General features: G+C 39.9%; 1 protein-coding gene across 1 annotated transcript; it reads right to left on the reverse strand.

Annotated features, from left to right (window-relative positions):
• On the reverse strand, nt 1-7,163 carry LOC119648365 (pyrimidodiazepine synthase-like). The gene is made up of 4 exons (XM_038050090.1): nt 7,009-7,163; nt 738-1,324; nt 538-659; nt 1-415 (listed from the first exon to the last, which is right to left on the reverse strand). Exons 1-4 carry the CDS (start codon nt 7,034-7,036, stop codon nt 385-387), a joined length of 768 nt encoding a protein of 255 aa, XP_037906018.1. The 5' UTR covers nt 7,037-7,163; the 3' UTR covers nt 1-384.
• Between the last annotated feature and the right edge of the window lie 5,324 nt (nt 7,164-12,487).

The following is a 12,487-nucleotide window of genomic DNA, read 5'->3' on the forward strand; positions in this document are numbered from 1 at the left end:
TTTATTTTCTTTACGAATTTATTAAATGTCGTATTTTGTTTTTGAACAAGTGTGACTACAACAGCGGAATCATTGAAATGATTCCCTAGCTTTGCTCCAATCAATGATTTTTGTGATTTTTGAAAAATTACGATTTCATTGCACTATATTATGACATTATATAAGTAAAAAGTTGCAAAATTAAAAAATAGAAATTCTGGAAAAGTCAACTATGTTGATCTACTAAGTAGCGTAAAAATAATGAAAATGCATTAATGTTTCTTATAAGAACAAATAAATCCTCGTCGTAAGGACTCAGCAAAATTAAGACTCTTAACAATCATCTTAGCGCGGAATTCTTAATAATAGAATAAGTCAATATTCTCTTTCATCTTCTTAAGTACCTTAAGCGACTCGTTGCCGTTTTCCTTCGATCCTAAAACGGAAATAGTGGGGGATGTGGGTCAGAGCAAGATAAAAAACAAAAGTGCTTAGAAATATTGATGTTATTTTGCCGAATAGTTTTATGATTGTTTTGTTAACTGAAAGTTGGCTTACACGAGCATATCGTAGTCTGGGCGACCTGCGCGTCGAGATTTAATGTAGTTGGCATGATCGGTGCCACTGATGATGGAACGTTGGACAGCAGAGTCCTCCTTCATCAAAGTTCGCCATTTGATCTGGAGAGAAATGTGTAGGTTTTGGATAAGAAATCAAACGCGGTTTATTACACTTTTCGTAAATCATAGGCCACTTACCAATTTCTCGAACCGTTTATCATCCAATTGATATTTATCTCCAACCAAGTACGGTAACATATCACACCGTTCACACCATGGCCAAATCATATAATCCAGCATTCCGGGTTGCTTTCCGTTGAAAAATTCAGTGCCACGATGGCGCAACTCTTTCTCATACAGATCCAAGCCTTTCACTACATTCGTAATCGCTCCAGGGACTTCCTCTAGATCTTGCAAGAAGATTTTATACATCGATGAGATAACAGAATTAAATTGATCAATTAGAATTCTGTCTCGTGCCTTCAGTAATGGATCTTTCGGGTACATTGGTCGCTTTGGATATTTCTCATCTAGATACTCCGCAATAATGAGCGATTCGATTATTGTGGGATTACCAGATTCATTTGTAAGCTCCAAGGCTGGCACTTTGCCGGTAGGACTTTTGTCAAGGAACCAACCGGGTTTATTGCCCAAGTTTATATAGATTGAGTGATATGGAATATCTTTTGCATCGAGAATGAGGTGAATTCTTTGGGCATATGGACAAAATCGCATAGAGTATAGACGTAATTTGCCATCTTTGGGGAGATCGGGAAGTTTATCACCTAAAAGATGGAGTAAAAATCAAAATGAAGTACATGCATGCTGAATTTAATGCCTAAATCACCTAAAATAATATTGACTATGCCTTTGCACATTTTAAACTGTGTTTAAAGCCACTCAAAGATTTCAGGAGAAACGTAGTACCACATTACAAAGGATTAATTGTATAACTTTGCTTCTGCTATGTTGGAATATATGGTTATACATCTGTCAACTTAACTCTATAGAAATTATAAAGGTATTTTCGGTTTAAAATGTCATCCCTTTCATTTGCAGGAACTTTTAAGGTGAAAAAGTTTCTTTCTTTAGTATGAAGAAATCTCTCAAACGCATATGACGGTAATTTTGACTTAAAGGTCGTGAAAATTCCATAATCATACACAGATTTTTGTTAATATAAAGTAAAACAGAAATGTATTGCATTGAATATAATATTAATATCGCAAAAAAAAATAATTTCAATTTTCGAAAAATTGATGCGTCTGTCCGTCTGTCTGCCACCTGCACTTTCCTCAGTGACGAATATACCGATTGGCACGAAATTTGCTGGGAAAGTGGGGACTGACAGGATCCCCATACACCTAAATGACACAATTTCTTTCATTGATTTTTGGTGGAGATTACTAGTTTTGGTATTGGCTGCAAAAGGGAGGAGTGTGAGGGTCCAAAAGCGGTCAATTACTTCAAGGACTCATTCTCAGAAATTACTCAAGCGAAAAATCTGAAAATCATGGCAGGCCGTACATATATACTTTTCGTTATGATATTTGCTGACATAAAGTTAATAATATTATAGCATATTATTATATTTTACTGCACAATTTACTGCAGACTCCTTTCAGTTCATTGTAGATCCGCAAAATTATAAATAGGCTTTGGTGGAAATGCTACCATTATTAACAAAGTTATACTAGGTCAAAGTTGTTGCTACTACTCCCTAAGAGAAAATGCCAACACCACATTGAACTGAATATCAGATATATTCAACTTATATATACTACGATATATAAGCGGAACCAACGTGTAGTCAAAAAATTCTTACAAAAAAAATCAACAAAACCTTTCATACCTGAAGTGTCGGCTTCCGGTTTCCGACTCGTTATTTAGTGTTTGGAAAATCCTATTTGGCATTGAATCAACCAACTTTTGAAGTGTTTGAGTCCAGATTTAACCACGCTTGTAAAATTGCTGTTTTCAAATCGTTTATAGCATAAACAGCTTTTGCTAAAGTGCCCCAAAAATTTTCAATTGGATTTAGATCTGAAATTTTGGCTCGGTAATCAAGAGTCGCCAGGAGCCGATGGAATTACAGCCGAATTAGTTAAATATGGAGGCGACCAGTTACACCAAGTGGTTCATCAACTTATGCTCAAGGTATGGAACAGCGAATCAATGCCTGATGACTGGCAACAAGGCATTATCTGTCTCATACATAAAAAAGGAGATATCACATAGTGTAGCAAATATAGAGGTATCACGTTGCTGAGTACCATCTATAAGATATTCTTTGCTATCTTGCTAGGCCGGATACCCCCATACGCCCAGAACATCATTGGCCAATACCAATGGACACCAGTTGCTCCATTCATCGACTTTAAAACCGCCTATGATAGCATAGCCAGGGTAAAATTGTACAGAATTCGGTATCCCGACGAAATTGATAAGATTGACTAGACTGACCCTGACCAATGTGCGAGGCCAGATAAAAGCAGCAGGATCACTCTCAAGACCATTCGACATCAACAACGATCTACGACAGGAGGATGCTCTATCATGCGTCCTCTTTAACTTGGCCCTGGAGAAAGTGATCAGTGATGCTGAGGTAAATGCAAGGGGTACAATTCTCTTTAAGTCCACCTATGCTGACGATATCGACATCATGGGAAGGACCACCCGTCATCAAAATCGAGCAGGCGGCCCGAGATCTTGGGCTGCACTTCAATGAAGGCAAGACAAAATAGGTGGCAACGTCAGCAACGAAAACCAACCAACCAACAACATCAAACCGCACTGGTCAAACGGGAAGAATAAAGATAGGAGACTACAACTTTGAGACCGTTGATAATTTCTCGTATCTAGGGTCGAAAATTACAACCGATAACAGCTACGATGATGAAATCCGCGTACGGTTGTTGTCAGCCAAAAGAGCCTATTTCAGCTTACAAAAACTGTTCCGCTCGAATCGTCTCACCATTGGATCAAAGGTCTTACTGTACAAGACAATGATCTTGCCAGTCCTCATGTATTCCTCGGAGACTTGGGTTCCTAGCAAGAAAAATTGCGAACTCTAGGCCGCGGTTCGAGAGAAGAATCCTCCGAACAATTTTTGGCCCCATACATGAGGATGGACGATTCTGTAGCCTACATAAGGACAAAATCTATGAGCGATACCATGACCGTCAGGTTCTGGATAAAATCCGGCTCAATGGGTTACAGTGCGCGGGTCACTTAATCCGTATGGATGGGGATGATTCAGCCCGGTCAATAAGAGCAATATCTATGGTAGAAAAAGAAGACGAGGCAGACCCTGCCTAAGATGGAGCGATGGCGTAGGCCAGGACGCTTTTAGGGATATGAAATTGGTGGACCTCGGCGCAAAACCGGGATGTCTGGAGTTTTTTATTAAGGCAGGCCTAGACCGGATACTGGTTGTTGCGCCGTTGATGCTGATGAATCAAGGAGTTAAACGAGAGGAAAGAATCTTTTTGCAACATGAACGAATTCTCTGCTATTATTTTCTTCTAAATATCCAATAAAAATATTGTCCAACATTTCAAAATATCTTTCTGCTCTCATTGTGCTTGTAATAAAACACAATTGCAGCTTTTCGTTATAAGAAAATGCTCCCATATCATGATGCAGCTTAGTCTTGGGAGGTCATTTGGCAGAAGATCATGCCAGTGGCAGCTAACTCTATCAGGTTCTTTTAGATTGAATTTTTTCTCATTGAAAAAGATTACACTTTTCCGTCCAATCCATATGATTTTTTGCGAAAGTTAAGCTGATAGCTTTGTAAGACGATGTAAGCTAGGGTTTTTTTTGCCGGAAGTTGCAATTTTTGATACGCTTAACCTGGTGTCGGTGACGTAGCTTCATGTTTCTTGCACAATTCGGAGCGGTAATGTCGTATTTGTCAGCCACAAACAACATTTTTTCGGATCTATTAATTTGTGCCCAATTTTACGATTCGAAAATCCCGTTTTTTTAAGCCGCGGTTTTGCCCTTTTTCACCTCATTTGGAAAATTTCCCCTTGCCATTTTACTACTTCGTTTTTTTTCCTTATTATCGGGAAATAATACTAAGAAATTAATCTTTCCAAAATAATTAAGCAAGTCAGGAAACCGTAAGCTGGGCCCTCCAGGTATGAAAGGTTTTGTTTGCTTCTTCTGTGAGTATATTTGAGTGCAGAACTATCCCATTTGTACGTAGCCCGTTATGTATATGCATTTATCAACTCAAATTTAGTACTTCGGGTTGTAAATTTACACGGTAAAAACTACTTTGAGCTGCTGTAACTTTGTTACTAATAGTATGATTTTGATCAAACTTGGGGATAATATGCTTCATATTATATTTTATACTACTATCAACTTTTATGACTTTGGGATAAATTTAAAGGGGGTTTTACTCAATTTTCTCAAAACTATGGTAATATATTATTATTAACTTAATTTGAACAGATATCGATATGGAGAGTATTTTGAGTCCTGGGCACCATATAGTGGCAGCTTCATGAATTTTTTCAGATTTTTCAGTTGGGTAGTTTCTGAGAATGGGTCCGTTAAAGAAATCATCACTTTTCACCCCTCCCATTCCCCACCTTTCCATCGAATCTCAAAACTGCGGCTTCGAAAAGTACTAATTAAGACCTTTCATTTGATACCCCACATGACTATATTCGGTGAAAAAAATGTTTACATCCCGCTTTTACATGTATGGGACCCCCCTAAATCTCATCGTAGAAGGATTTCACTCACTGCATGTCTGGGCGTTCAGAGTTCCCACCTTCTCACCAAATTTCGTGTTAATCGGTATAGCCGTTTCTGAGAAAAGTGCGTGTGACAGACATTGAACCGATTTTAATAAGGTTTTCTTTTGCAAACAAACCTTGAAAAACAAAACATACAACTCCTCTATCCCCTTTCTGAATACTTTTGTATTTAGTACGACGGTGTCCGGGTTTCAACTTTGCTCAATGTACGATTTGTTTAGGATGAGCACAACATTTATTTCCACAATATGTACATAAATATATCTCGGAGTTTGGTAATATATGAAGGAATATTTTGTATTTCTAGCTATGTGTGGATTGAAAAACCTGCGTAGAAAGTGCATGACATAAGATGAACACAAAACCTTTATACCCGAAGCACCCAGTTTCCGGTATTTCGACTTGATTCTAACTACGTACTTATACGTATAACAGCTAAACACATCCTGCAAAATTATAGAAACTCTACTATGGAATTGCTAATTGAAGAGGAACCCTTACCCTAAAGTAATAGAAAATGGAAGAAGCGAATAGGGGTCGAGTGAAACTATTGCAACGATGGGTGAATGAACCCTTAATCCTAAAATATCTCAATTTTTAATGTTCATTTTCCAATTATGTATACGTAAATGATATAAATACCTATTGTAGAAAAAGAAGACGAGACAGACCCTGCCTAAGATGGAGCGATGGCGTAGGTCAGGACGCCAGACAGCTTTTAGGGACATTGAATTGGTGGACCTCGGCGCAAAACCGGGATGTCTGGAGTTCCTTATTAAGACAAGCCTAGACCGGATACCGGTTGTTGCGCCGTTGATGATGAAATGATATAAAGCAATGAGTATTAGTTCTTAGAGCAGAAATCATATTGTAGGGAATTAGGTTAGCTACTATCGTTTGAACTTCTCCATTTACTCAGTTTACGGCGGCTAGTTTAGAGCATCCATAGCAAAAACCCGGGCCTCGAATATTTTCCAACGGATTTTATGATTTGCACATTACAAATAGATAAGCTGTAAGTAAGTAGTAAGAAGCAAGTTGATTGAAACATCTTTCTCATCAAAGAATTTCAGATTGATTAGTCCCAGCAATTTCTCCATTCTAGCTAGCGTTCGTTCAGAGGGAATGGTAATATGCCCTGAGTGATTCGGAGCATGACATCATCTGTTCCCCTAGACGCACAAATTACCAAGCTACCTTGGAGCACGCACACACGCAATCATTACTTGTTTTCCATTAAAATAATCTCAAGAAGTCGATTTATGTCCCCCGACTTGATAACCCTTGTCTTATTTACATACATAGATTATGCAACAGTAACGGTTACGCTAGCGTCTCACAGATCGATTAGCCGCACTCCACCAGACACCTGAGCATTTCTCAGCGATATCTTGGCCAACAGGTTGTTGCCCTGCTCGTTACGTCACTCCCATAAATAAATCTCGTCACTCTTCGAATATCCGACCGCCGGCCGGGCCGAATTTTCCAGATTCCCCAAAAAAACATCAATTTCTTCGCATTGTTGACAAGAAAATTCTTGTCTTGTCATTAAGATTCAGAGGAAAGACGTTAGTTAATTGATGCAGCAGAGACTGGGAAATTAATGTTCCGAATAGGATTTCTGAATTTTAATATTTGTTGCGCAGAACGACTGAGAGAAATTGATTTTTGACGAAAGTAACACTATTACAAACCTTCTGATAAATGCCTGCCGTTACTCATCGCTGCGATAAATGCAGAAAATCTTTAACAATTAGAATAATAATGGAATTTCCGCGGAATACCACAAAATCTCAGAAACACCGAGGGCGAACCGCACATCAACACCCGAAAAGTCAAAATAAGTTGAAGCCCTCAAAGAGACGTTGCGCTTGACACTGAGGTAACTTTTGGATGAGACTGTACTTGGAGAATTTTTTTTTGTTGGAGGATTCTGTCTAAATACTAATTTATGATATTTTAAAATTGTTTAGTATTATAATATTAAGCAAATAATTGGGTTACCCTAACTGAGAGTATCAATTTAGCAGAAGCAGCTAGTTTTCTTCTAGAATCAAAGAAATGCCTTCTTATCAATGGAAATTGTGAAAGTACTTCTAATCGGTGTTTACGCCAATAGATGTCTATAGCATCAGAATAGTGAATTATTTAATTTTGAAAAAACTTATTAAGAAGTTGATGTGGTTTCAATATATGAGCTCTTATCTTTCATTTATCTAGTCAGTCTCAGGCCGGATAATGCTGCCTAAATATAATAGTTTCATGAGTTTTCATATTTACCAACTTTGATTACCACCGCAGCTTAGCTCTAGGTTGTAGTTGATAATACTGTTCGGAATTCTTTTTAGGGGATTGGTAAAAGGGTATACTTTATGGATTGGGTTTTATTGGAGCTTATTGAGTATTTTTTTAGAGTTTGCACTGAGACGTAGTTTCGGATTTTCGATTCTTTTTATCCACCGCGCATCCTGCATTTTTAATTTTTTATGTCTCCAGTCCACCGTTTTTCTTATTGATGGACTAATTGCATAAACACTGGTGGTATTCTATGGTTTTCACCGTAGTAGGATTGTAACTTTGTTATGAACCTGTGGGTTGTCCTGATTATATAAAGAAAACAGTATAAGGTTTTTTTTTTGAAATTATGGACAAATCCGGTATATTTATGCTTACATTAATATTCCGGGAGTCATTTGCTCCCTCCACAGTGCTTATTACAGCTTAAGTTTAAACAGGTCCTTAGAGGAGGAACTATAACTTCTCAATCTTAGAATGAACTACGCTTTAAAGGAAGAAGGAATCCCAATATAGGAGGTAATTGTGGACATCGAAACGGCCATTCAGTATTGTCCAACAGAGAATAAGAAACCGTGAGGAAAGTTAAAAGAGGACGAAAACGACTTACGGTTTCGTACCAGCACAGAGGTAATTCATCAGAGGCCGCCTCACATCTGTCCTAGGAGTGGCGTGATCGAAGCTGTTCGCAGGTGTTATACGCTCCTTCCTCCATGAGGAAAGGTTAAGTCAAAGTTGTAATCATTATCATTAGCGGCGCAACAACCGGTATCCGGTCTAGGCGTGCCTTGATAAGAAACTTCAGACATAAGGACTGACAAGATCATAGTCTTGTACAGTAACAGCTTTGACCCTATGGTGAGACGTTTCGAGCGAAACAGTTTTTGTAAGCTGGAATAGGCTCTGTTGGCTTCCAACAACCGTGCGCAGATTTCATCGCCATAGCTGCTATCGGTTGTGATTTTCGACCCTAGAAAGGAGAAATTTTCAACGATCTCAAAGTTGTAGTCTCTTATCTTTATTGTTTTCCTTTGACCAATGCGATTAGATGTTTGTTGTTTGTTCTTTGGAGCTGATGTTGTCACCATGTACTTCGTTTCGACTTCATTAATGTGTAGTTGCAGCAGCGACGTACCAGTACACAGCCGAGATGCAATCTCATCATTGATTTGAGATAGAATTTTCGGAGTTGTTGGAGATGCATAGAGCCTTGGAATGCCCTGTCTATGCAAAGGATCCATTTTCGAGAACTCAGTACACGCTTTTTGGAATTCGTCCCGAACCTCAGCGGAGACTTCAGCTGGACGGTGGAGAATATTGCTTTGGCGAGCACTGAAATTGTTGCCTGCAGTGTTGTTGTTGATGTCGGGGCCGGGGTTGTGTCGTTGCGAGTAATAAAGCGGTACTGGTCTGTAACTGTACAGTCGCGTGCGCTAATTGCAGTGCAACAAGGGGCGGTAAGATGTTATCCCCGCCCGTTGACTACGCGAGCCTGCTGAAGTGGCCGATTGTGGCGAAACAGCTGCAGTAGGCGGAGCCATATTCCTGGTCATCTTGGCACCGCATTGCTGTCCATTACGCGAGTCCGACCCAGTCACCAAGCCAGACAACTACCGCCGATTATCCGTACCGGACCTAAAATTTCTCCCTCTCCTCATTTTTGGGTTTGCTGAGGAGCGGGTTTGGTGATAGCTCAGTGAGTAACCTACAACACTGCAAAGTTCCTGCACGTCTCAGAGGGTAGATGCTGCGGTGGCATACAACCAATGATCAATGGATGAAATAGGGACGGGGCCAGTAAGTATCCCAGTAAATTGCAAAGAAGAAAAAAGTTTCCTCACTGAAAAAAAATTTCGTCCGCTACACTCCGAAGTCGGTAATTTTTTGACTACGGTTTCAGCTGAAAGAATATAATATTCGCAGACAGGAAATATATATTATTTCCAACAAGGAGAATATTCTTTTAAAGGATTAAAGTGGACCCGGAATTAATGGACTTAGCAGATAGTGGCTAGGTTAAAACATATCGGGAATATGAGATTATGCTTAGGTGGGAAACATTCAGGGAGAGTGCTTTCTGGCTCTGAACATTGTCCCCTGATAGTAATTGAACGCAAGGATGTGGATAATGTTACTTTACGAGAAGATACTTGTTTCAACTCAAAAGGATAATTCAATTTTAGGAGGAGAGCGTGCCTCAGCTAGCAGTTCTACGGGGTGTTTTTCTTGATCGCCGGGGTTCCCGGGGAAGAGTTGTTGAAGATCTGTGGGCGTATTGGAGATAACAAAGTTCCGAGATTGAACGGAGCTCTGAACTTTTCTGAGTACTTCGCTAGTGTAATATTCAGAGGGATTAGTACTTCCCCTAAAATTTTCCCAGCGCTGTTGGTCCCTCCGTCTTACCTCCCGGGAAAGATTACTAAGTTGCCAATGTTTCCCTGGCTTGAATTAGAGGATCTGTTTGGCGCTGAGCTTGTTTCAGAATGATATCAAGACAACAACTTGAAAATTGATCAGGTAATAGAAGTAATTGACTGAGAACATCCGTAATTATCGGTTTTCCCGAAACTGGTGTTAAAAAAGTTGAACCTAGTTTTTACAATAGCTTTAGGCGAGAATTCATCGATATCACCTTGGTTTCGTCTAATATAGGTTCTCGTTGAAAGTGGTAAGTATCGACCTTATCGGCTAGGTAACCTCCGGTCCTCATCCACAAGCGATGCAAGCAGCGCCCCATCCTATGCATGGTCGCAGAAAGAGCAACATAGTAGTGAAGCTATAGTACATCAAATAAGTAGTATCCACACTAAATTAACCGGAAGTGCGAGTGTATTGTAAAAGTTCATCCGTACAGATCATCGACACTAACTCACATACACATACGGATAAGCTTTTCCAATTCATTCGCAAGTCCGCCCCATTTAGTGTGAGTACTTCTTACTAGATATGTTGTGAAGAAGCTGGCTATACGAACTCAGTTTCTGCGGCCACAGTTAGCGCATGCATCGGAAGAGAGGGGAACGCTCTTGATTATCATCCGAACAATATCGAACTCATCGACGACATCTTTTCTTTCTAAACTGTGCGACTGTTTTTGATTGATCCTCATTCCCGATTCCGGGGACGTCTAATGGACCTAATCTTCAATTTCCTTCTTACCGTTCTTTGGTGTGTATATGGAGGGGTAGAATGAGCCAAAATCATTGAAACTTATACACAAATTGTCGGAAATCGTTTCTGAAGATTTGTTGTGGTCACTTATTAAAAGGATCGCGGAAAAATTAGACTTTTTCTCGATTTTCCTTAGGTAAGGAAATAGATAATTGTTGGTAACTCCTCGAAGGATTTTTTAATTTGAATATAAAAATCTTAATTTTTCGGAAGAAAATTTGTAAAGAAGGTCCTTGAGTTGAACTACTGCCGTGGTACTTTTGGGCCAAGAGTTGAAGCGAAGCTGGGTAGTTTCAAAATCAGATGTGGAGCTATCATCCTTGGGGGTGAGGCAACGGTGGGTTCTGCTACCGGAACCCCAAAAACAACCTGGCGCATCCTCTTGATATCGTCCAATCTGCGTTTTAGACACTAATGGGAAGATGTTTGAAAGGGCGATATACAACGGGCTGCTTCCATTGATCGAGTGGGTGGTAGAAAGCGGGGTCTATGATCGATGTGATAGCAACAATCATGGATCTGACTCGGTAGGCGTCTCCCGTTGTTAAGTGCTGTATTGTGGTGAAGTTAGATGTCAGAAATGCTTTTAATTCGGTCAACTGGGGGTTGATTAAGGGCACCTTGGCTAAAATGGGAGTCCCTGGTTACTTAACTCGAATAATAGAGAACTACTTCTCGGAGAGACTTCTTTGGTACGATGCTGATGAGGAACGGAAAAAATATGTTGCGACAGTAAGGGTTTCCCAAGGCTCCGTATTGGGATCCCTGCTGTGTATGACGGAGTGCATGGTCTTCCAGTGCCAGAGGAGGCAACGTTGATTAGTTTTGCAGACGATCTGGCGGCGGTAGTAATTGCAAAGCATCCCGAGGAGGTGGAATTTGCGCAATGAAACTATTCGTGCCGCTAAAGCACGGCTACGAATGGTTACACTGGGGCTGACGAGAAAAGCCAGCAAAGGTTAGTTCACCGTTGGCAAGGATGATGCCTAATATTGGAGGGCTAATATATAGTCACCGGCTGCATATAGCAGCGCTCTTATACGCGGCGCATGGGCGGAAGCACTGGACAACGCGGTGGATCAGAGAAGGTGAGTTCGGCATACCGATCAACTGCGCTGAGGTTGTGCAGGAGGAGGAGATTGTCGGATGACGCTGTGTTTGTCACAGTGGAAATGAATTGAGGCCGGAAAACGCGTAGAACACAGAATTTAATCCTACTAGTATAGAACAGAGCACTGCTCGCGAAGTAATACCTAACGGTCCCGCATGGATATGGGCGGAGAAATGGGGGTGATTTTAATGGGTCATTCCATACACTGCATGCAAGTTCGTGAAGCAGCAGCCTATCAAGATTTCCACCTCCAAAAAAAAAATCTATCGTTAAGGGGGTTGAGGTGAAAGCTACGATATATGGAATCACAAGAAACATATTATTATTAAACCATTCAAGAAAAGTGAAAATTAATCAAACTTCGATTTGAATTTGCCTCGAATTCAGTTTGTCTATCAACTTTGAATTAAATGGAGATCCTACTTCAGAAATCGTAAGGAAAGGCACTTTTAAAGAAGCGACTATTGAACATCGAAGGGTTAGAACGAATAAAAGTTAGCAGTCTAGTTCGTTTTAATATGCATATACATAATATTCTTTCATAGCTTTCGGGAATAATGACGAAAAAAAATGAAACAAATTATTTCTCTTCAAAA

The sequence above is a fragment of the Hermetia illucens genome, chromosome 2 (assembly GCF_905115235.1).
Source record: "Hermetia illucens chromosome 2, iHerIll2.2.curated.20191125, whole genome shotgun sequence".
NCBI lineage: Eukaryota > Metazoa > Arthropoda > Insecta > Diptera > Stratiomyidae > Hermetia > Hermetia illucens.

Bases quoted from the DNA above. Each gene is read 5' to 3' on its own strand.
- LOC119648365 (XM_038050090.1), bottom strand. From the start codon at position 7,036: ATGAGTAACGGCAGGCATTTATCAGAAG. The intron at 1,325-7,008 runs GTTTGTAATAGT...TCCATCTTTTAG, and splicing joins CGGCAGGCATTTATCAGAAG to GTGATAAACTTCCCGATCTC. The intron at 416-537 runs GTAAGCCAACTT...TTTCCGTTTTAG, and splicing joins CCAGACTACGATATGCTCGT to GATCGAAGGAAAACGGCAAC.